This window comes from Choristoneura fumiferana, chromosome 26, assembly GCF_025370935.1.
Source record: "Choristoneura fumiferana chromosome 26, NRCan_CFum_1, whole genome shotgun sequence".
NCBI classification, from domain to species: Eukaryota; Metazoa; Arthropoda; class Insecta; order Lepidoptera; family Tortricidae; genus Choristoneura; species Choristoneura fumiferana.
The window spans coordinates 1,672,009-1,698,270 of NC_133497.1; the positions used below are offsets into that span (position 1 = coordinate 1,672,009).

The 26,262-nt window shown below is 37.3% G+C and overlaps 2 protein-coding genes and 1 long non-coding RNA gene across 3 annotated transcripts in view; 1 reads left to right on the plus strand and 2 right to left on the minus strand.

Annotated features, from left to right (window-relative positions):
* LOC141443003 (prostasin-like) overlaps nucleotides 1-26,262 on the plus strand; it is a 431,412-nt gene that overhangs the window by 280,651 nt on the left and 124,499 nt on the right. The window lies entirely within an intron of this gene.
* On the minus strand, nucleotides 6,445-11,103 carry LOC141443029 (transmembrane protease serine 12-like). Its single transcript, XM_074108248.1, has 3 exons — nucleotides 9,697-11,103; nucleotides 7,675-7,803; nucleotides 6,445-6,594 (listed from the first exon to the last, which is right to left on the minus strand). Exons 2-3 carry the CDS (start codon nucleotides 7,744-7,746, stop codon nucleotides 6,445-6,447), a joined length of 222 nt encoding a protein of 73 aa, XP_073964349.1. The 5' UTR covers nucleotides 7,747-7,803; nucleotides 9,697-11,103.
* Nucleotides 20,844-24,772, minus strand: LOC141443016 (uncharacterized). The gene is made up of 3 exons (XR_012453000.1): nucleotides 24,628-24,772; nucleotides 21,593-21,718; nucleotides 20,844-21,039 (listed from the first exon to the last, which is right to left on the minus strand). It is a non-coding gene; the product is annotated as an uncharacterized lncRNA (long non-coding RNA).

Here is a 26,262-nt window from a genome sequence, read left to right on the forward strand (position 1 = left end):
TTAACCGTGAATAACTGCATTTTATCGGTAGCTAACCATAAATTTGGTTAATTAACGGTAGCTAACGGGTTTTTTACAACTATAGTTAGTCGGCAAATAAAAGGTCTGCCAATAGTTGTGTGCGAAAGAAAAATCTACGTAATTAAACTCGGCGGTCACCCAGCGTCCCTCGCATACAAACAATCTTACAGCCTTATACATAAAAAGTTAGAGCCTCCTTGAAGGCTCCTTGAAGGCCCTGTTGAAGAAGACGATTATTTATTAATTAAAACATTATATTTCCATAACAATACGAACTAAGACACATATCGAAAGACAGCAAAACTAGACATATTCAAACCATAGTTAAAGTGTAAGCGGCCAATATAAATCTACAAAGTTTTACAAACTCAACAGGCCCGATGCTAAAAAACATGATTCATAAACTCTGTTAGCGATAATCAGTCGATCAAGGCTCTGCTTAAGTTAAAGGACCGTAGACCCTCCTTAATCTCCCTGCTAAGACACAAAATGGCCGCCACAAGTTTGAACAGCTGAAGAAGATTTTATATTGGTCAGATATGGCGACTGATAGACAATTTGCGTCATCGAAAACTGGTTCAGTAACAATTATTGAGAAATTCCCTATTATACACCACTATTAGGTATTTATTACTGCTACTTTACTAACAATAATATGAACAAAATAAAATTAGGATTCGTTACATAATTACGGCTTTTTGCACTTCAAACATAAACATGCGTATTGGAAATGCGGGAAAACAAACATCTCGCTTTTTATTTTTTCCTGCTAATTGGCTGTCACTGCTGTCATTTTTTTAATTATCGAGAGGCCATTTTTTTGCCTTTGATTTGTCAAGATGGCCAACATAACGCGTCTAATCCGTCTATCAGCAGCTCAACAACTAGCAGACTGCTAGCAAGCGTTTATGAATTATACTTCTTGACAACCGCTCAATCAGGTGCTAAGTAAAGACCGATCAAACCTCAATTAAGGATTTATGAATAAGGCTGTTAATCTTTTAATCTTCTGCTTTATCACCGAATATTCGGTGTATCTGCTAATATTAGGTACAAAGACGAAAGTTTCTGCTTGCGTTTGTTACTCTGTGAAATCAGAGCGGTTTTGATTCAATGAAATATTTTTTTGTTTAATTGATAAAAGAAAAAAATGCGTGTACGATAGTTTTTGAAAATCTAACAGACAAACCTAATTATATATTTTTTTGAAATCTACCTATTAGTATTATCGCTGCAGAGGGGATGAAAGGTTATCTCACGTTGGTATCATACGTTGGCCAATACGTGGTTTTGTTTTTAAATTATCAAAAAACCCAGGAGATAAAAATGTCAAATAAATGTCATTCATCTCATTATTTTTCCAACCCAAAATAAGGATAAGAAATTATAAAGACAGAGATAGTGTAGCCGTTACATAAAGTTTCCACTTTTTTATGCAACTAGTAAGAAAAAGTGGATACATGTTTAAGTAAGGGAACCGACTGTACTCTAATGGTTTGACCTCTGGGCAGTCAAGCAGATGGTCGTGGGTTCGAGTCCAGACTCGCACCTCTGAGTTTTTCGGAATTTATGTGCGAAATCACTTTTTATAAGTAGACGACTATAACAAAGTGGTTCGAGAACCTGACTTGAGGTCCCGAGTTCGATTCCTGGTCGGGGCAGATATTTGTATAAAAATTACGAATGTTTTTTCTCAAGCCTTGGGTGTTAATAAGTATGAATCTATCATTTATATACGTTTATGCCTAAGGGATATCCGTTACGTAGTTCGCATAACACGAGCTTTGCTACTTTGGGACAACTTAAGTCAATCGGTGTCAAGTGTCCCGTGACATTCATTTATTTATTCTTATCAGACAAGATTTCTACACTAGTTCAGTATGGTTAAGTCGTGTCTATGACAGTGTTGCTTTTGGACCCTTTGTAGTAGCATATTATGTCACATACAAATACAATACAATGACCAATAGTTTTGAGGAAACTTGTACATTATTAAACAAGACATAGACGCCATATTCGGTAGAGAGTGGATTCGATTCATCATCATCACCATCGTTATCATCATATCAGCCGTAGGACGTCCAAATTACCTAAAAAGGCTATAGACATTAGACTTATTTATTACTTTAAAAAAAATACATTATAAACACATGTCAGTTTATTACAAGAAATTCACAAAAAGATCGTCAAAATGTATACAAAAACTAAATTATATTACAATCAATTGTCAGCTAAATAAAAAAAAAGAATTTATAACGTCAAATTAGAGTTCAATTCAATAAAAATAATTAAAAGTAAAACAAGAATATAAATCTCAGTCAAATTTATGCAATAGGAAATATCAATCAAACAAACATTAAAATAATTAAAATGTCATAGCAATAAAATTAAACATAATTATGTATCCCATATACTCCACAAAACAAACTAACGGTATAGCTTAGTCACATCTCCCGATCCCGCAGGATATTTCTAATTACCTAATTATTACCTAAATTTAAACAAAGTTGTACAATATACATATATATTTAAACCGAAATATTGTATGAAGACGTACTCTGAATAATTAGGGCTCCATCTAAAGTATATAAGGGTTTTTTTAGTATGTAAACACAATCATTATTATTCTCTCGACTCTATACAGCGTAATAGTAGATTGATAACCAAGGGTGGAAAGTGACCCATTTCACCTGTGACATTTCTTAATAGTTCGAGGGGAAATGGGTTATTTCACCCGAGTTAGACACTCTACTTTTCATTTCGACTGTGAGGAAAGTAAAATAGTACAAAAAAATAAGAATAACATTCAATTAAATTTCAGTATTCAGTAAATTGAATTTACTTATATCCAACCTCCAAGTACCTTTTCGACCTGGCCACTTGTCACGGCCGAGTATAAAAAAAAATCGAGTTGGTCACGATCAAGGAGTTTATATACCTACCAACAAAACTGGACGTAGAACGCCGAACGAAGAAGTTTGACCTTTATTACTTACTAGCTTTTGCCCGCAGCTTCGCTCGCGTTAAATTTGGAGTAACATACATTTACTTTCTGCGATCCTTTTTTCGTGTTTTGATTAATTTTCGGAGGATTACATGGAAATACAAATACGGACAGAGTATCTTTTAGACAGATGGTGCAAATTTTGTAATACAAAAATCAACCTACATACGTAATTAATTATGATTCTTACCAGCTTTGAAACCCTGCTTCGCTGATTCAGGGTTGAAATTTTAGAAAACGTTAAAGTACTACGCGTTTCTTTTGCCCGCGATTTCATACACCATATAGGATTATATCCCGAGAAATTGTAAAGTAGTGCACCCTAGTGTACCTCTGCATTACCTACTTTAGGTCCATCTATGCCAAATTTCACACCGTAGCATGCTGAACGGTTGTGTTGCTCTGAAAATGAGCTCTGGTTGAGTTCGAAACGCGTCGGTGTAAAGTGGTGGTGGTGATAGATGGATTTGTGTGATTTGTGTGTTCTTACAGTGTGGAAGTGGAGGAACTGCATGAACACAGTTTGCATGGGCACAAAAGTAGCTATCATAAAAGTCGCGGGTGGGCAAAGTAATTGTGTCAGCTCGTTGAACGTACATGTAAAATTTCGTATCTTTGCTATCAGCCCTTGAGGAGTTCCGTCATCAGCAGACGACCCTGCTGCAGCATCAGGCGGTGTATATAATATAAACGCATTGTCATTGAAATTTAACAAGCATGTAAAATCTTTTGTGTGTGCCATTAACTTGTGAGGAGTTCCCTTCTACGGAGACGATCCTCGCCAGGATGAGCAGGATGTCACTGCTAAATAATTGTTACCAGATTTACATCAGTTTGCCAAATCTCCAGTCCCCAGTTTTATTGGATTAGCTTATGCGTTTTCTGATTCAGTTGGTATATAAAATTTTCTTTCAAACAGTTTTTACCTATTAGTATTATCTACCTGCATGCCAAATTTGAAGTCTTTAATATTTATAATTACGGAGTTAGGGCCACTTTGAAGCGAAAATATAAATCCCATTTTATTTCCTATCCCGTGGGATTTTTGCTAAATCCTGAAAATTGTTTTTAGCTGTTAGTATTACCTACTTTTTCGCCAAATTTGAAGTCCCTAATAATTATAGTTACGGAAATAGGGACATTTATTAAAAGTGAAAATACACATCCCATTTATTCACTATCCCGTGGGAATTTCGTAAATCCTGAAAATTTTTTTTAGCTGTTAGTACCTATTACCTACTTGCATGCCAAATTTAAAGTTTCTAATAAATTTATTTACGGATTTCAAAGTGAAAATATAAATCCCATTTATTCCCTATCCCGTGGGAATTTCGAAAAATCCTTTCTTAGCGGATGCCTACGTCATAACATCTACCTGGATGCCAAATTTCAGCCCGATCCGTCCAGTGGTTTGGGCTGTGCGTTGATAGATCACTATGTCAGTCAGTCACCTTTGAGTTTTATACATTTAGATTTAGATTTGCTAGATCAAAATGATCTCGGGCAGTTAGAGTCATTGGAAAACACAAGGATAGAAAGTTTACACAATATCCGATCCGATATCGGTATCGGACGGCAATACGATATCGGGGCAAGTAAAATGTATGAAATACGTACCTGTATTCACAGATTTGAAATATAATAGTATTTCAAGTCTGTGCCTGTATTTCACATTGTCAGGCCTGATAACGGATATCGGAGCCGACACCAATATATTGGCGGCACCATCGGACGCCCGTGGGCTGTCGGACGATAATGTTTGTATGTGTGCTATGCGTGTATCTAAATTGTCTCTGTGTGCGCAGAGCCCGATACGTGGCGGCCATTTTGAGCCAGCCGTATCGGAACGATTTTGTCGGAAATTATGTGAAAACAGCACACAATGGTGTCGGCTATCGGGTGTCGGCCATCGTCGTCAGATACAGATATCGGATCGGATAATGTGAAAACGCTTTTTCACCGACTTCAAAAAAGGAGGAGGTTCTATGTTGCAATGTTTGTATTTTACAGTTAGACTCGACGATTTGCTTTTTTGGATAACGCATTTTTGACAATATGTAGTTTGGACGTTATGCTACACGAAGTAAGTGCTATTTTGATGTTCTGCGTGATGGATATTATGCTAAACGGGCAAATCACTAGGACGTCTGACATTTCGCTTCTTGGTCAATTTGCGTCGCTGGACATTTTGCTATCGTATGATTAGGCATTGATTCCGTTTTAGCGTGAATGAACTTTCGTATTTTTAATATTTCGATTTGTAGCTTTCGAACATGGCGGATGTAGACAGTATCTAATTTTGGTATTTCTGGTTTCTTTGGCTAGTTGGAGTATAATTTTGATAGTGTTTTATGCGGCGATTAACCTTACAGTGAACAGTGGTCACAAAATTCTATATTGTTTTCGTGTCTGTCATTTTTTAATGCGCCAGTAGTCTCCACGTGTTTTCTGTAATTTAACTATCAAGTTGCAAAAACTACAATCAACCAATTTACTAGTGACCCTCAAAGGTTTATCAGTATATCGGACATGGCAGTGTTATCGCTGTCTCTTGGCACAGGGGTCTTAAAATAATTTTAAACATTTATTTGACCTCTTTCTTAGATAAACAACAATTATCAACGTACTGTTCATGTTGTACCTATTGTTTCGCATACATTCAAAATAACATTTAATCTGTATGAAAAAAAAATGAAATTAACACACACAATAGTGATCATATTAAAAAAAATGCAGAATAAAAATAGCTCTGTTACAGGTAGTCAGTTAGTAGTCAGTAGAATCGAACCATGGATTTAAAGAACCATAAGAACCATAAATTTAAATGGTCAGAGACTCCCCCTAAAATGATCGAAAGTAGTAATGACATTGACCTAAAACGTCATATTCCTGAAGTGCCCAAATATTTCAATGTACATTTCCGAATAATAACGAATCATAGATGCGTCGACACTTCAATATAATTTTAGCTGAAAATTCATTCAGAATCAAAATTTCGCAGTATCAAGACGCGCGAATTCAATTAAATTAAATTGAATGTACTTACAGAAGATAATAACGCAATTCTACAGAAAGGAACTGGGCTTTTTAAGTAATCTGCTATTTGATTGTTTTGAACATAATGGTGTTTTGAGATGAAGGTGTTGTAACGCGTGATCATTGTGAGACTTAGCGTTTTAAAATACAGAAATATTAAGAATCCGGTGTTATGTATGAGAAAATCAATTAGGCATTCTGGGATTTAGGTATTCTGGCACTAAGCTCTAATTTTGAGATCTGGAGTACTTATTGATAAAAAGGGGAAACCAAATGAAGCCGTAATGACCCGAAACCTAATTCCGTGGTGGGTGTAGGGTGAAAAAAAAACGGTTAAAAACTATCACAAGATTTATTGAAGCCCCTAAGGCCATAATATGCTCTCAATCCAGGGCACGTAGTGGGAGATCTTGGTGTACCAGGTGGGTTGGCCGGGGGATACCACAGCCCACGCCATAGGAGGTGATCCCGACCACAGCGTACATGCAGTGAAGGCGGCGGTTGAGGATGGTCAAGGGGCCGCCGCTGTCGCCCTGGACACCAAAGCAATTTGAAACAACAGTGACATCATTAATATCTCCTTTTTTTCTACAGGGTGTAGACCGCGCCTTCGCAAAGGCTGCGTCTCCACCTGAGATGTACAAGTTAGCTGAGCGGTGTAAGGATGCGGTGCGAAGGCGTGTAGCGGGCATGTTTAGGGTTCCGTGCCCAAAGGGTGCCAATGGAACCGAATGGTACTGAGACTCCGCTGTTTGTCTGTCTGTCCGTCCGTCTGTGACAGAGCTCTATAGATCTCTTAAGTCGTAATAGTTAGACACTTGAAATTTTCACAGATTATGACTGATGCCACTATAACAACAAATACTAAAAACAGATTAAAATAAATATTTAAGGCGGGCTCCCACACAACAAACGTGATTGTGTTGCCGTTTTCTTGCTTGATATTAATAACGGCAACAGTTAGACCCTTGAAATATTCTCAGAATCTTTAGTTATTAAATAACTAGTGATTACATTTTTATCACTTATAAAATAAATACCTCGTTAAATTAAAATAAAATAAATATTTAAAGGGGGCTCCCATACAAAAACTTGGATTTTTTTGCCGTTTTTTTTGGTAATGTCTAATGTGGTATAGATGGGTAATAGTGCGGATACGGAACCCTTCGTGCGCGAGTCCGACTCGCACTTGGCTGGTTTTTTAAATAAACGGGGTGCGGTGAGGCCGAAGTGGAGCGCCGCACTACCAGCCGCTACTACTGACTGTGTACGGCAGAAGTACCGGTTTTGGCCAACTTAAGACCATTTGTGGCCAGTTCTGTTGACATTTGAAGTAAATATAAAAGTAATATACTTAGTATTAAAACAATATGTTTAGTGAGTTTTCAAAAGTTTACACTGAAACGAATAGAGTTTGTAATGTTTTATTAATATAAATTTATTTCAAACGTATATTTAAACAATAAATGGCCATAAACGGTACAGTGGCCACAAACAGTACATTTGCCCTACTCGCACGCAACACACCGATTCTTTTTTCAAACTACTAATTATTAGAGTATACTCGTACTTGGTGGAAACTCAGTCAGTTTAATTTAGCTTGACCTAAATACCTGGCAAGTATCAGCGGTTCTATTGTAGTCTCCATAGCAGAGTTGTATCGTGGAGTTAAAAGGTTGCCCCATAACGGTTGACGGGTAGCGGTCGCCGCACTCTGTGTCTGTGAACTTCGTCAGCGTCACCTGCAAGTGTACGAATTGTGTATGTCATAGAATGTATAAAAAAAACTAAAACCCAACGATAGAAGATACAGCAGGGCTACTTCGAAACTCGTTACTCGAAGTTTGTGTCGTGCGGTCCTTCTGTCACCTATACTATTTAATACGAGAGCGAGAGGGACGGTACGATACGAACTTCGAGTTTCGAGTTTCGTAGTAGCCCTGCAGATGTAAAGAGACGTTTTCATATAATTATATTTTATTGAACGATAAGTATTTGTAATGGTGTTATGTTTTATTAATAAAACCATTTTTTAGACAACAAATGCTTATTTTATTCAGTGTTCAATCGGTTCAATCAATAGGTACCCTAAGGATTTTGATGATCATCATGAGTCAGTGACGAATTTTTTTTAGATATCAATAAAATTTTAAGTAAGTATACAATTGAAACAATACAATTAAAACAATGCAACTATGCAAATAAAACTTTATATGTTTAACTAGATATGACAAAGATAGAACTTTAATCACATGATGCGCACCCGCAAACGTTTTTTGGCCATATGGTAAGAGCTGTCTAAACAATCTGGGCTGTCAATCAGGGGCATTCGGACTACAAATCCACCATCTGGCTGACGGTAAGTGTTTTCCACAAAATGAGTTTCTATGGGGTTCGAGGCAATCGGGTCCCCGTAACGAGAGTCCGCCTCAAACGGTAACTCTTCTGTCTCCCAGAATCTTGAAATTTGGGCAGATAAATCAGATATTGAAAGGTTGCTTCGTGTAGTGTCAGGATTTAAACTGACACTAGCACTGACCACTGGGCCAGCGATTAGATAACCCAATTTTGATGAAATTAGCCTTGTGCAGTTGTTGTTTAGGGTTTTTTGTTCGCCGCCCACAATGTGCCAAGAAATATCAGCTCCTAATAATACATCGATGTGGGACGGAACATTAAATGTCGGATCAGCCAATGAGGGCTATCGTTTTTTGTCTCACTAGATGGCGCACTGTTGCGTGAGGTTTTTAAGTATGGCTTTCAAGGTCTGTTATTACGGGTGTGAAAACAAAGTTTAGATTAAAATCATATTTAATACACCTTAAAACCGTACCATAAAAATATCGAGCACGCCACAGTGTTGCATAGTCCCCGTTTTGTTCGGAAAAAAGGGAGGAAAAAGGTTTCCGAAAGACAAAACTGTCTCAAAACACAGACATTCATTGCCCCGGAACGTATATTTGCCATAATTAATTTCAGATATTGCAAAATATTCACAAAATTATTCTAATTATAAATAAATCCGCGTAGCTCACCCAAAAACTATGAGATTTGACATTTCGGAAACCTCACGCTACACTAGCGCCTCTAGTGGAAAATTCATACGCGATAGCCCTCATTGTATATTAGCTGGTATGTTTAATTGGGTCAAGTCAAAATATTTTTTTGGTTAGTTATCAGTTATTTGGCCAAGAACCAGGAAGTCTACTTTAGTATTAAAATCATTTATCTTTGAATGTATTTGTGTTGAACAACGTCCTGGCGTACATTTAAGTGGAGTATTACCAATACCTAAAATGGTTGTGGCAATTAGAGGCTGAGAGGGAAGTTGCAAACGTTGCTTTAAACTATCACTCATATATGATGATTGACTCCCGCAATCAAGCAAAGCCTTTACAGTTTCTATCCTATTGTTGCAAGGATTAATTACATCAATTAAGGCTGTGGACAGCAGAACCTCACTGCTGGACAGCGAAGAATTAGCAGTGGAAGTAGGAGGTACCTCTGCACTGTTAGGAATCGTGAATCGGGTGAATGACCTGGTCCATGCTAGCACTACTAGACGTAGGGTTAGTTGTGTTTGTATGTTGTGTCGTGTGTGTGTGTAGGTATGTGTTGTGACGTCTCTTACATACACTACAGCCGCTCAGTTTGCACCGACGCGACTCATGGTCCGCTCGCAAGCAGACGTGGCACAGCTGGAGGCCGTTGACCCGCGCCCATCTCTCGTCAACAGAGAGCTGCCTGAAGACAGGACAGTCGTACACGCAGTGATCGCCGCGGCACACGACGCACGGCCGGCCTTTGTCGTCATTTTGCTTGGCTGAAATTACAAATATTTTCACGCTTTTATCCTGCTTAGAAGGAGCTTTATTATTCAGAACTTCCGGTTTGTTAATGGATTTAGATTGATACAGAGTTTCTAGTACCTATATCCGCACGATTTTTTAGGAAGTCTTTAAAGTCTTTTAGAGTGGGCCAATCCTTAAGATCACTTCGGTATTCCTCCCATTTTACAGAAGAGTTAGGATCTAGCTTGGCTGCTAATAAGTGAATAAGGATTGCATCCCAGTGCTGTGTAGGAAGACCAAGGGTCTCAAGCGCCCGGAGGTGGAGGCGCGTAAGGCCTTATCGGATTCACGCCGAATCACATCAAAATTGAGCAATGAATTTAAGTGGTTAGTAATCAATTGTCGTTTGTTACCATACCTTTCGCATAATAGTTCCCAAGCCTCAGGGTAGTTAGCCGCAGAGACTTCGAGATTCGAAATTACTCGAGAGGCTTCGCCCTCCAAGTACGAATTTAAATAGTGGAATTTATGCACAACTTTAATTCTATCATTCGTATGTATTAGAGATTCATAAATGTCCTTAAATTCCATCCATTTATAATATGAACCATCAAACTTGGCAATCTTTATTTGAGGTAATTGAAACCCCATTGAATCATTATTACAATTTGTAGCACAAGTCTGCAACGATGGTTGATCTGATTTCGCCTTGGAGGCCTGAACCTTGTCAAGGGTACACTGTGCAGTTGCAATTAATAAATGAATTTTATCCTCGAACACTTCACGTTCCTTGAGCTCGCTATCAAGACTACTATTATTTATAACTTCAATGGACATTTGCAGCTCATCAAAACGCGTGGCCAAGTCAATGATTTTATTTCATTTTAAAGTTAACTCATTAGCCTTTAAATCACTAAGTGGTTTGTCATCATCGAGAGTTGACAAATAGTTACTAAATTTAGTAACTTGTCCCTTCATGGAACTGCGTTTACTTATTAATTCATTAAGTTGAGCCTCTGTTTTTGCATCCATCGTGTTTAATTGTATTTTTCGATGGGAAAAACAGTAAAGACTTTTATAATCAACACAATAAAAAACAATAGCAAACCACGTAAGTAAACAAAATGAGTTAAGTTAGCAATTGGCAAAACGGCTTACGCTCCTTATTCATAACAGCAACACGGCGCCTGCTGATTTGCTGAAGCGGCGGAGATACACGAAGCAGGCCGAGCGCGCGCGTGTAGTGCTGAGCGCGCGGGCCCGAATGTAACCGGCTGCGCGGCGCGTGGCGGCGCCCGCCCGCAGCGCAAGCAGCGCTGCTGAAAGTGTAAGAGCTTGTCCAGATGAGGCGATTTACGCGCGAGTGGACTCGCGCGTTTCATTTTATGTTGCGTCCAGATGACGCGTTTTACAATAAAAATATAAAATCTATACGTCCACTCGCATGAGTCGCGCGTGTAGGACGCAGCAATGGGTCTGGGTATCTCAACTCGCGCGGCGCTCGCGCGAAGTACGTGCGAGTCGAGAGTCGCGCTCATTGCACGCGATTTACGCGCGATTTGCGAAACGCGCAGCATCATCTGGACGGGATATATGTAGCCCCAGTACCTCGGACCAGCTCTAAGCGAAGATAATTGCAAATGGCGAAAATAAAGATGATACAATAACACTGCTCGAATTGAGAAAGGAAAGATAGGGCTTGCAACTAAATCAGATAGTTAAATTAACAGAAGTTAAATAATATGCAGCTAATGACACAGGTTCGGTTTGAAAATAAATTATTTAGGAAGCGAAAAGTTTCTCACTGGTTAACAAACAAAGTACCTAAATCGGTACGCGGTATCCACAGACACTTTAGCCTTACGTTATTATTAGGTTTTTTAGTTTGCCAATAGTGGCATTTGAAAATTAAAAGAGAAAACAAAAATTGCCACAAAGAAGAAGGCTTATTTAGGTACAATATTGGCCTGAATTAAATCAAGCGGTGCAAATAAATACAACACGCAGCAATCGCTGAGCTGTAGGTAATAATTAAGGCACTTAATTATTTAGCTATAACCCGGTATAACACGATCATGATCCGTAGACTGTACTCAAAACTCAGCCAAACAGAAGTGAGAAAAAAGTTATGAGGTTAAGTTAAAAGGTCAAAGGTCAGTGAGCATGTATGACTGTGGGCAAATAAATAAATAAATAAATAAATATCAGGGGACAATTCACACCAATTTACCTAGTCCCAAAGTAAGCTTAGCAAAGCTTGTGTTATGGGTACTAAGCAACGGATAAATATAATTATATAGATAGATACATACTTAAATACATATTAAACACCCAAGACCCGAGAACAAACATTCGTATTTTCATAAATATCTGCCCGACACGGGAATCGAACCCGGGACCTCAAGCTTCGTAGTCAGGTTCTCTAACCACTAAGCCATCTGGTCGTACAAACTATACAACTATATGTAAATTAAATGGGCAAAAGTTAAGTTAAATGGGTAAGGGATGATGGGCTCACGGCACGTTCCTGGTTGGACTCAGCTGGGGGCGCTGCGGCGCGCGTCGCCGCTGAAGCGCGCAGCCGCTTCTGGCCGGGTTTCTTCGCTGCACCAACGCCAGCGCCAACGCCAAGTACTTCTCTTGCTCGCCCGGCTTCACAGCGCGCCACGGCTGCTAGACTGCGTCGCCTCTTCTTCCGAGTCTTCCACCAAACCGCCGACGCCCCAAGATGGCGATCGGCGAGTTTTTTACGGCGAGCCTGGAACGTGGGAGGGATACGCGCTCGTGTCCTGTCACGGTCCCCATTTTCTATGTTGAGGCATAGAATGAAATAAGTTTTTTATTATAAATATGGTTTAATTACCATTAGAAAAAATATACAAGTCTTTAAGTTTTTAGTCATTATTTAGGACACGAGCGTTCGTAAGTGTCGCGCAGAGAAGTGCGAGAGAGACGGCGCGTGACGCCGGGGTGTCGTCGCGCCGACACGCCCGCGCATGCGCGGCGCAGGCTCTGGGATTGGTCACGCTCGGGCTTCGATGAGAGATGCGACGGCGCGAACACCCTCAACAAACAAAATTTAAATATTTCCTTTAAATTTCTTAAATTTCGTATCGATGCTGTCAACCTTTGTGGAGTTCTCTTATGACCAGACGACCCTGGCCACAGCATCAGGTAGTATCTATGATATAAATGCATTGTCCTTGAAATTGAACAATCATGCAAAGTTTCTTGTGTGTGCCGGTAACTTCTGAAGAGTTCCCTCCTACGGAAACGATCCTGGCCGTACTTTTAAGACGTCACTGCCAGATTATTGTGTTGTCACCAGATTAACATAATATTTTAATAATCTAGTTTTATTATTTTAGTTTGTGCGTTTTCTGGTTCAGTTAATATATAAAATCCTCTATATTGTTTTATCCCGTGGAATTCCGGAAATATCTGAAACAGTTTTTACTTATTAGTATAACCGACCTGCATGGCAAATTTAAAGTAACTATCTGCTAATTATAATTACGGAGTTAGGGCCACTTTGAAACGAAAATATAAATCCCAATTATTCCCTATCCCTTGAGAATATCAAAAAATCCTTTTTTAGTGCGCGTCTACACCTATTAAGGCATATCGATGGTGGAAGTCTCAATTGGCGTAAGGGACAAAATACCGAAAATCACTTTTAAACATAGAAAATTAGAGTTTTTTTTCTCTGTCGATTGGTATTATTCAAGTTACGATACGCCCCTTACTTTTGCTGTTATCAACATTTATTATTTTAAAATAAAATAGCTTAAGGGACATGATATAAAATATTTGAGCTGAAAAATGGCGTAAATGTATTATTTTTTTAATATTTGGGTCGTAAGGGGCTGTAGCAGTCTCATATGTCCTTTACGACTCGGCTCATGTCGTTAAAAAAAACCCAACAAATATAATAAAAGGGCGTATGGGTCAATTATTGTTTCATTGCCCTTTACACCCCAACATTTTATAACGAATAAGATAAAAAGCAAGAAGTTGTTGGGCGTAACCTTACCGCCTGTACCTATTTCTTGTACCTAACATCAAAATACTAACGCGTCTACCTACCTTCCACGCGCCGAGCGTTTGCGCATTGCACATTCGTCAGTCGTGTCAGACACGTCAAACACGGAGGACGTATTTGATTGCCTACGTTTGTTCTTTGTCAACGCGCGTATTTTTTTATAAGATGCCAAAAGCAAAACAAAAAAAAGAAGATTAAGTTGATGGATCCCCTAATGGCTTGACGTCGAGCTAACATTTCCGTAATGGAATTTCAGTCAAGGATGTTGAGGTAAATTTCTCTTAGCTACTTTGTTTATTTTAAGCTGTCCTGACAGATCCTAATAAAGGAGCCTGTGCCCAGCAGTGGACGTATATAGGCCGAGATGATGATGCATACATAATAATAATTGCCTGTATAATTAATTATGTATGTTGAGGGTTAAAAATGTATAATCGGAACGTCGTAAGGGACATTAAAAACAGCAATTATAAAATAATAAATACTTTTATGGCGTAAGGGGTATAAAAAGCAAGAGCTAGAGTAAATTGTCGTCGTAAGGGCAGTAGCAAACAGACATTTAAAAAAAGGTGTAATTGGTACGTCGTAAGGCATTAAACAACAGCAACTTATAAAATAAGGATACTCTTATGGGCGTAAGGGACATCAAAAGCTAAAACTAGAGTAAATTGTTAGTCGTAAGGGACAGTAACAAACAGACATTTTAAAAATTGAGGTTACTTTATGGGTGTAAGGGGCACTTAAAGTAAAATACCTTGCTTGCTTCTTTTAGTTCATTAAAATACCTTGTTAATGTTAGGTCGTAGGAGCATCAAAACAGATGGTTTTTAGAACTTGTAGTGATTGAAACAACAACTCAAGCAAGCATACTCCCAAATGTGCAAAGAAATAGTGCAAGCAAGCGTGCAAGAAAGCATGCAAGCAAGCAAGCATGTAAGCAACCACCTAAGCAAGCTTGCAAGTGAGCATGCAATTTTGTCAATCAAATCAACAAACATGCAATTTTATCGGCCTGGGTTAGATGAACATCGCGGGTTACCCCGATCCGCGATGACCGGTCTATGGTATCTCCTCCAGCGCTCATGAAGCGGGCTGGCGTCCCACTCCCTCACAGCTGCAATCAGTGTGTTAGAGGAAGCATAAATAGTGCAAGCAGCATGCAAGCAAGCGTGAAGCCAGAAGGCAAGCATGCATGCAAACAACAAATCAAGCAAGAATACTCCCAAATGTGCAAGAAATAGTGCAAGCAAGCATGCAATCAAACATGCAAGCAAGCATGCAAGCAAGCAAGCAAGCATGTGAGCAATAATGCAAGCAAGCAGAGTTAGTACGCCATGGTGGTAGTGAAAATCATTTCATCATCATCGTCATCAACAACATCATCAGTTCGTTTATCGCTACCCCCGGAACTATGCTATTTTCCGGATAAAAACTTATTTACTTGGCGATTTTAACAGCTGCAATATCTTCCTTGACCCTCTCAGCTATAAACAAACAAGTCAGCCATAGCCGAGCATTTGTGGAGTCAGACCAAACCACTGGATTGAGCTTCACAATCCCAAAATTCTGTCCACGGAACGTCATTTCTACTCAAGAATGGTACGTTGAAATAAAAAAGCATAAAATGTCAACCGGGACGATGGATATAAGCTTTCATCTTCGTGGAATCCTTATTAATAAGTGTCGACGTCGGATGAGTTTGTGAGTCGGTGTGATGGGGTGACAAATAAAAATCCCAATTGCGGTAGTTCGTGATACGAGTGCTGGTACTATTAGTGATCAAGTGCGGTAGTTCGAAGGACTCGCGCTGCTAGCAGACTTGACACCCACACTTCAGTCCACTCGTGACCACGGCCACTGCAATTTGCCGAAACGTCGAGGTAAATATTACTCGTGTGTGAGCTGATAAGTCCCGTTGTGTATTTGACTATGAGAGAATCACGAAAGTTAAAACGTTATAAATTTATTTGATTTTATTTAACTTTTAACTTATAATGTCTATTTAAAAAATGTTACAAATTACATATTTTTTAAGGGACGTGCAAATTATGCTTTTGCGCTTGTTATTTTAAATAATTAAAGTGGTTCTTGAGTTAATTCACTATTATTTTTTAATTTTCTACAGGAACTTACGTCCAATATGTAGCAAAATAAAATAAAATGTCCTATAAGACCAAAAATCGTACTACATTATTTATTTATTTACGGTTATGGGTGAAGGGGCTATGACACCCGATGTCACGGCGTAAGGGACAGCTATTTTCTTTTAAGCTCTTTACGAAAATGTTCTATAGTTTCACGTGAAAAGCAAGAAAAATTCAAGATTTTACGTATTATAATGTCCTGCTAATTAAATTAACGGAGTTGGGCCACTTTGAAACGAAAAATAAACTCCCAATTATTCCCTATCCCTTGAGAAATCAAAAAATCCTTTTTTAGTGCGCGTCTACACCTATTAAGGCACAATATATTCCAAATTTCAAGTAAATATGTGTATTCAAGTGTGGAGTTTCGAAGGAAAATCTCTATCTAATCTTAACAAAGAAAACGGTCGTACCTTGTTTTGCCTAACAACTTTTTGCCTAATGTTAGATAAACTAATATTACTTAAGCTTATGTTTCATGTTACCTAACTTTCATTTTAGTGAGTAATTTTTTTTATATACAACTTACTTTTCATAATTTTGTTTCGCCTAAATTTAATTTACCTCATTTTCATTTTGCATAAACTCATTTAATATAATGTTTGACTGACATAATTATATTTTGACTAACATAAATGTCCCATAATTTCATTTTGTATAAACTTATTTCGTATAACGTTTGACTGACATAATTATTTTTTGTCTAACATACATGTAGCATAATTTCATTTTTTATAAACTTATTTCGTATAAAGTTCGCATGACATAATTATATTTTGTCTAACATACATATCGCATAATTTTATTGATTCTAATTACGGTTAATCCGAATACATTGCGATATCGTTGGTTAACTCTAAAAAGTGTAGTATTATAAAAAAAAGTCGTTGTAGGCTCGCAGTTCTACCGAACGCTCCTCCTCGCTTCGCTCGTCGTCGTACCTATTCCCTGTCTGTTTAGTATTGTTATTTGCTTGAACCGAATAAAAAAATAGTAGAATATATGGATTAATTTATTTCAATTTCAACCTACCTATAATAGACCTTATTTTATAACTAACATTTAGGTACCACATTTAGGCATGACTTTGGTAAGCAAAACAAATATTATGATAATTCAACATAAGACAATCTAATGTTAGTTAAAACTTTATTCGGCTTCATGATGATTAGTTAAAATAAGAACCGAGGAAGTGAGTTTTCGATAAAATAATAATAGACAAAACAATGATATTAGTTAAAACGTTATTCGGCTATATGATGATTAGTTAAAATAAGAATCGACAATGTGAGTTTTAGATAAAATAATATTCGACTGAACAAGAATTATGCAAATGATCATTTATTAAAAATGAAAATTCGACAAAATAAAAATTATGAATAATGAAATTATGCAAATCGACTTTAGACAAACTATTCATTACAGTAAAAGTTGTTAGACATAGTGAAATTAGGCAAAAAAAATAGACAAGTCAAGGGAATACCAAAGAAAACATCTGTTACATCTTTTATTTCTCTTCACGAATTTATTCGCAAAGTTTCATAATCATAACATAAAAAATAAAGATTTTCTTGTACAACTATCCATCTCCCTTTTTACCCCCTCAGCGGTAAAATTTTTAAAAATAGTTAATCTCGTATTCTCTTATTATATTCGCGAGTAGTTCATTTAGTTTAAGAATCACAACTTCAAAAATAACATTTATTCTAATGCAGACTTCCATCCCCCTTTTAAGCCCTCTAGGGGTAGAATTATTAAAAAATGTGAGATGTTCTTTCTTTTATTTGATTTGAAGAAAGATTTCTCTAGATTTCGTAATCCTAACTTAAAAAAGTAAACGTTTTCCTTGTACAAATTTTCATTCCCCTTTTTGTTCCCTTGTGTAGAAATTTTCAAGGGGTGAATCACGAATTCTCTTAATTCTGTTCAAGAGTTATTCACAAAATTTCAGAATCAAAATCTCACAACCTCCCACCCCCCTTTTAAACTCTTTAGAGGTAGAATTATCAAAAAATGTGAAATAAGAGAATTGAGGTAGTTAAAACGTGTTCTTTTATTTCTCTTGTCTTCAATGTTCATTAAGTTTCATAATTCTAACCCTAAAATAAAAGTTTCCTTCTACCCCCCCCCTTTCCACCTCCGTAGTTTCCAAAGCCTATTACATTAGTGTTCTTTCATTTGTCTTTAACACTACACGCACATTCATCATATTACTACATTAAAAATTTTCTGTACTAACTTCCTCCCTCCTTTTTACCCCTTAGAGGTAGAATTTCCAAAAACAGTGAAACACGTGCTTGTTCATTTCTGTTTCAGAACCATTTCACAAAGTATATATATATATAATACCTTTAAACGACCAATTCTTGTATATATGTATATATATTTCAGGGGTTTTCGGAGATGACAAATCGATCTAGCTTGGTCTTATCCCTGGGAAAACGCTTACTGTCGAGTTTTAGCCCGAGCAAAGCTCGGTTGCCCAGGTACTGATTATTAAACCGAAACGTCACATCGGATAACTATTATGGACAAATGAGATTTAAGAAAAGTAAAAATGTGTCGAATGATTAAAAAGGCAAAACATAAAATGCCTAATCGTAAGAATTCGAAATTAATTTTCAGACAAATGAAACCAAAACGATATTTGTTGAATTGGGATGCACCAAAAAAAATAAGCTATAATTTTTATTTTATTTTTGGAAAGAATAGGATATTTTAAGATACCATTTTCATTGATTTTGAATTTGGATGAGTATTTTTTTTTTATTTTTTTTTACGAAATACGCTGGATGACGTCACAGTGAGACAGCCACGTTCCATTGCCTAGAAAAATTCAGGTAGTACATAACCTTAGATGAATGATTGGTCTCGCGCGCTCGCTCGACTAGATACCGCGCTAACTAAAAACAAAACATTCGTGAATGCGGCAACTCAATATTGTAGTGTGCGTAAGAACGGTGTAAGACAATTTGCAAGGATGCTAGTGTGCGTGACGAATTGTGTTGCCAGCTGCTCCACTGTTACCCGAATTATTGGGAAAATAAATTATTCTGTGGTCTATTAAGTTACTGGTTACAAAATGTATCTTGGGAAATACTTAGAAATTAAGAAGTAATTAAGAGTGAATGTATTAATATGTTTGTGTATAGGTTAGGCGTAGGTTTCTTCTTTAAATAAATGGTAGGTATGATGTAGGTATATCAATGATCAGGCCTCACTTTTAATTAAAAAATATATATATTTAAGGACATTCAATATTTACAAATTATTACTGAAAATTCATGGACTGAGTCACCAACTAAGAAGTTTTGCGTACTTAACACCTAATATAATGTACAGGTTAATTAAGACTAAAATAAAAATAATTGTTTACAAAATATACATACATAGGTACATGCATACATACATACATGCATACATACATACTTACATACATACGCTTGAAAAACATAACCCTCCTTCGGGCAGTCGGGTAAAAAGTTAACATTTCAGGAAAATGGGTAGAAATACGAAAAAAAAAATTTTCCATTCCCGTAATACCTAAGTAAATCAGCTGATCGGGCTTTTGACTGGGAAGACGAAAAACATTTTTAATTTTAAGACACATTCACCCCTTAATTAAATAGTGTCGGGTAACAATTTATACACCTTCAGTGTATAATATCACAAAGATAAACATTAAATAATATAGAACTAGGTTATGTATATATAATAATTACGTTAGATACTTAAATAAAATAAGTTATTAAAATTTATCATCATTTAATGATGATAACAATAAAATTCAATTTATTAAAATCTCAACCACGGGGAATTTGATTCTTGTGTACGCGGCAACACAGAATGGCGTTTAGGGTTCATGTTATTTTATTTTGTAATTTCGAAATTATACGATATTTACTGATGGTATGTGATCCCAGTGTCCTTCTTATTTCTTGTAGTATTATTTTTAAACAGTTTCACTGCGAAAACTGGCATTTTACTTCGGTTTATGACCAAAATTTAACAAAATTCGGGACATGCACATTACGCACAGCTTGCAAAGCGACTGACTCGCCTCGGGCTCAGGTACGCCGATTTCGGCGTACTATTTGCTGCCGCATTTGACAAGTACGCCGGCGGTATCTAGTCGAGCGAGCGCGCGAGACCAATCATTCATCTAAGTACATAACATAATCTGTGGCATTACAATTTGACAATAATTCAAGCACGGCTTAGGTTCTAAATGAACCATGACAAAAAACTTTTTTATTTCTCTTCTTTTAGCTTCGATTATTCCTATGTTTATTTAATGGTGTGATAGTGAATATATATTTTTTTATTAAAATCTGATATTTAAATAGTATTTACTTGTAACGTAGTAATTTAATAATTTAATTTGTAAAAATACATTGGAAATACTCTTATACATTTCGGACTTTACGATAAATGACAACTGTTTAAGGCCGGGTGCGCATCATGTGATTAAATTTCTATCTTTGTCACTCTTTGCTATTATAAGCAGGAGAGGAACATTTCAAATTGTCAATTTGCTTACGAGTGTAGACCTGCTGTATAACCTTTGTGACGAGACACTGCAGGGGTCAAATGCGGGTCATTACTTAAATTTTGTTTATTTTAATTCAGTTTATCACATTTTTGGAATCTGATTTCTGAAAACGCTTCACAAAGCCTATTTCTCCAAATGGTTTTCGATTTATTATATGTTGTCAAAAATTGGGACATCCCAATTGTTTGGTTGAACAGTGGACGTCTTCCGGCTGATGAAGATTGAAGTGTGTAGAGTACAAAAAAAAAGTCAATAGTCATCACAAGATTTATTGAAATCCGTTAAGGCCACACTATGCTCTCAATCCAGGGCACGTAGTGGGAGACCTTGGTGTACCAGCCGGGCTGGCCGGGAGTACCACAGTTTACGCCAATGGAAGTGATCCCGACCACAGTGTACATGCAGTGGAGGCGGTGGTTGAGGATGGTCAAGGGGCCGCCGCTGTCGCCCTGGAAACCAAAGCATATTAAACAACAGTAATTAACTTGGCTGGACACGCTGCACCATTGGAGAGTAGATAAGGCACAATGACAGTAGATGGCAAATAAGCTAGGACGTGTTAAAGGGACGTGATAAAAATAATAAATCAAATTAATCACAATGTGGTATTTCAGTTTCGGAGATGTAATTATGATTGAAACCACTAAAAAACCGTCCAAGAGCGTGTCGGACACGCCCGAAATAGGGTTCGTAGCCATTACGAAAAAAATAAGTAATATTCTTCTAAAGATTTCGTATGTTGTACGGAATATTCCAAGTTTAGGTATATTTTATACCTTAGGCTGCTATTTACTCTTAAACTACTAATAATTCTCAAGAAAACTTAACCGTTATAGTTTTCCCTGTAAGTTTGATATACTTGCTACCATCCTGAATTTTTCCACCCACCGGTTTAGATTTTAGAGGGGGGATGCACGATTTTAATAAAAAAATAACACTTTAAAGTTGAATATTTTGCACACAAATCACTGAATATTCTTTTCCTTTTTCTTTCTTTCCTACCTGGCAAGTATCAGCTTTTCTACTGTAGTCTCCGTAGCAGACTTGTATCGTGTTGTTGAAGGTGGACCCCTTTTTGACGGGGTAGTTGACGCTGCATTCTCTGTCTGTGAACTCCGTTAGCGTCACCTGCAAGTGTATGAATTGGGGTTATCTATTTTCTTAGGTGCTCTCTAATTTAGCAGACATAAATTTCATAGAATTTCGTTTCGCACAAAATGTTTCATAATAATATTTGGTCCTTGTATTTTTACCTCGATTATTATTGTTTCAACATATTCCTTAATATCATTAGCATATACGCCAACGATGGGGAATGAGGATAGCATCAAGGAACGTTTTTATGAAGAACTCTGCCAATGTCTTATAAAGATCCGCCCAAGTGAGCAATATTATTGCTAGGCGACTTTAACGCGAGAGTTGTCAGGATCACGAGTCGTGGCCAAACGTGATTGGTAAACATGGTGTGGGCAGTATGAACAGCAATGGACGAATGCTCCTGACTCTGTGTGCCCAATACGACTTGACCATTACCAACACTTTGTTCAGATTACCGGACAAGTATAAGACGACCTGGGTGTCAAAATATTCTAGACTCATAGCCATGTGTGGCAAGTTCCTTGAATCTGCTCGCACAAATTCACTCATTTCGTATTGAAAGGTGAAGCCGCTAAAATAGAAAATATGGTCCAAAAGTCAAGCCAAGTGTCGTCGAGAGTGCAAGATAGCGTTGTCGAAGAAGCAGAGCCAAAATAGTCGTCGAAACTATCCAATCGTGGTCCAATTATCATGCAAAGGTCGTGGAGAAATGCGGCAAATTTTAAAGTACTGAGTTTGTGCTGAGAGGTCTTTAAAAATTATCCAAAAAACACACTGATCGCACCAAATCGCAAAGCAAATAAAACGGTTTTAGGTTAGATTCTACTTGACAGTGACAGCAGTGACAGTTGGCTTCGTTTTTTTTTACTGTTTCTACTAAGTACTGAGCCCTCAACGGGTCTGCCATTTCAATCTCACAAACGTCATATCGACCACTTAAAAAAATATTTCTAATTAATAAGAGGAAATAAAAATAAAAGAGCTGCAGTTCCTCGATTATTAAGACGTCGACTATCGAAGAAAAATATATTTAGCACCTCTTCAAAAAACTTTACTTAGCCAATTGCTTACGCAATCACGCGAAGACGGTATATCTCTCAAGTTTGCGTTACCCGTGTTATGCGTGGTGCAAACTGTTGGACAGACCATAGGCTGGTTATCTCGAAAATGAAACTGCGTCTTCATCTACCACGTAGGTCTTGTACACCCAAACCAACATCTTTTGACTTGGACCGGTTAAACTCTCTAGAAGTTCGTGAGTCATATCAATCTAAGTTGAATGAGACTATTGCAGTCATTTAAGGGCACAAGAACGGGCGAACAACCTTAGCCCTCTCGTCCAATACTTTAAGTAGTCGCTGTAGCCGAAATCGGCCAGGAGAAAAATATATTATTGTTTCAACTATTTACTTTAATGAAACATAACCAATAAAAAACAATTCGATGAATTTTATAATCCTATTTTTTATTTAGTAAACTTAATTGTTAAAAAATGTTCACACAGCTTATTTCTTAACACATATTGTTTGTTCTGTGAATAGGTTGTGTGCTGTGTGTGTGTGTTTTATGGCTTGGATTACGTAGCATAGTACCTTAGATGAATGATTGGTCTCGCGCGCTCGCTCGACTAGATACCGCCGGCGTACTTGTCAAATGCGGCAACAAATAGTACGCCGAATTCGGCGTACCCGAGCCCGAGGCGAGTCAGTCGCGTTGCAAACTGTGCGTAGGTGCATTTACCGAATGTTTTGTTAAATTTTGGTCATAAACCGAAGTAAAATGCCAGTTTGCGCAGGGAAACTGTGTAAAATAATAGTACAAAGAATAAGAAGGACACTAGGATCACATACCATCAGTAAATATCGTATAATTTCGGAATTACAAATAAAATAACATGAACCCTAAACGCTGTTCTGTGTTGCCGCGTACACAAGAATCAAATTCCCCGTGGTTGAGATTTTAATAAATTGAATTTTATTGTTATCATCATTAAATGATGATAAATTTTAATAACTTATTTTATTTAAGTATCTAACGTAATTATTATATATACATAACCTAGTTCTATATTATTTAATGTTTATCTTTGTGATATTATATACACTGAAGGTGTATAAATTGTTACCCGACACTATTTAATTAAGGGGTGAATGTGTCTTAAAATTAAAAATGTCTTCCCATTTAAAAAGCCCAATCAGCTGATTTACTTAGGTATTATATTATGGGAAACGAAAAAAAAATTTTTTTAGTATTTCTACCCATGTTCCTGAAATGTTAACTTTTTACCCAACTGCCCGAAGGAGGGTTATGTTTTTCAAGCGCATGTATGTAAGTATGTATGTATGTATACTTTGTAAACATTTTTTTTATGTTAGTCTTAATTAACCTGTACATTATATTACGTTTAACTATAGGTGCAACGTGTTATCTTAACTACGCAAAACTTCTTAGTTGGTGACTCAATCCATGAATTTTTAGTAATAACTTGTTAATATTGAATGTCCTTAAATATATATTTTTTTAATTAAAAGTGAGGCCTGATCAATGATAAACCTACATCATACCTACCATTTTTTTAAAGAAGAAATCTACGCCTAATCTATACACAAACATATTAATACATTCACTCTTATTACTTCTTCATTTCTAAGTATTTCCCAAGATACATTTTGTAACCAGTAACTTAATAAACCACAGAATAATTTATTTTCCAATAACTCGAGTAACAGTGGAGCAGCTGGCAACACAATTCGTCACGCACACTAGCATCCTTGCAAATTGTCTTACACCGTTCTAACGCACACTACAATATTGAGTTGCCGCATTCACGAACCTTTTGTTTTTAGGTAGCGCGGTATCTAGTCGAGCGAGCGCGCGAGACCAATCATTCATCTAAGCATAGTACCTTATTGTTTATAGTTCATTGAATTGCATCGTACCTTCTGTAGCGTGTTGGCAACATCTCCCAAAAAGGACGTGGCCCCCCACCCGGTCGCCACCGCCTTGTAGTGGTCGCCACCGAACACGTCCAGACATGCCGGCACCACCGACACGCCCAGACGGATCCTGACGAGGTAGGATATTTAAAACTTTGATTTCGGCAAAAAACATGTTTCAAACAAACAAATTCTTTATTCACCAAGAACATGGTAGGCAGAGTAGATATTATAATAGTAAGTAGTGTCACATATTCTGTCGCTATTGCGGCTTGTAAATATTCAGGTTCTTAAAATTGGGTATTTACTTAAAACATTTAAAAAATTAAATAATCATCATCAAAATCAAATTACAGTAGCATGAATGATAATAACAATTTAGTCACATCTATGTCTCAGTAAGCCGCGGCCTAGTGGTTTGACCTGTCGCCTCTCAAACAGAGGGTCGTGGCCTCGTGGGTTCAAACCCCGGCTCGCACCTCTGAGTTTTTCGAAATTCATGTGCGGACTTACATTTGAAATTTACCACGAGCTTTGCGGTGAAGGAGAACATCGTGAGGAAACCTGCACAAACCTGCGAAGCAATTCAATGGTGCGTGTGAAGTTCCCAATCCGCACTGGGCCCGCGTGGGAACTATGGCCCAAGCCCTCTTGTTCTGAAAGGAGACCTGTGCCCAGCAGTAGGACGTATATAGGCTGGGATGATGTCTCAGTAAGGCAAACAATGTCAATAGTTAATAATTAATAATTCAATAATAATAGCATAGTTTGCAAAGCCACATACTATGAAATATTATTATGTATAATATGTTAAAAATTTCTATCACTTCAATTACCTATTATAAAATAAAATTCAAAATTATATGTCAGCAAAAAATCAGACTAGACAATTGTACAAAAAATAATATTTTAAATTTTATTAAGTCATTAACGTCACATTACCCATTACCATTAAATTCCATAAATTCCTTCAATGAATAAAAACATTGTTCCCTAAGCCATTTGAGCAACTTGTGTTTGAATTCTTTAAGTGGTAGATCATTAAGTTGTTTTGATAACATATTAAATACAAGGATCGCCATAGGAAAACAGCTATTTTTGTACAGCTTTGTGTTGATTCTAGGTAATGAGAGTGTGGCAGCACAGCGATAAGCGTTTAGCTACGTCAGCATTCCTATTCCCGCGACACCGGGAACGGCGCACACGACGCCAGTCGCTTCCGCTCCTTCGATAGAAACACGTCGCGTGTGTTACGTGTGCGCCCCGCCTGGTTTCGCCAAAACACAGTCTAACTTAGAAATATATTTCAGGTTATACATTGTGTGTTCAGCTCCTAGCAATTGGTGTAGCAAACTCTGACGATTACATCTAGTGTACCTCAAACTTTATTTCATTTCTATCCCCTCGGCCATATCCTTGTAGCAAGGTCAAGCCTTGCCAAAGTGGTGACCGTCTTTTTAATAATTCCGAGTGTTGTTTTTACAAATATACACAGCTCGAATATGTACAGCGATGGTACCGTCAGGAGTCCAAAGTCTTTAAAGAGTGGCCTCCAAGAAGTAAATCGTGAGACATCACAGATTTACCACGAATGCATTGCTTTTGTGCAATAAAAACAGTCAGTGTCAGTGTCAGTGT

Excerpts from the sequence above, each read along its gene's own strand:
- LOC141443029 (XM_074108248.1), bottom strand. The coding sequence starts at position 7,746 with ATGGGGCAACCTTTTAACTCCACGATACAACTCTGCTATGGAGACTAC. Across the intron at positions 6,595-7,674 it reads GAACCGCTGATACTTGCCAG|GGCGACAGCGGCGGCCCCTT; the intron begins GTATTTAGGTCA and ends TTTGGTGTCCAG.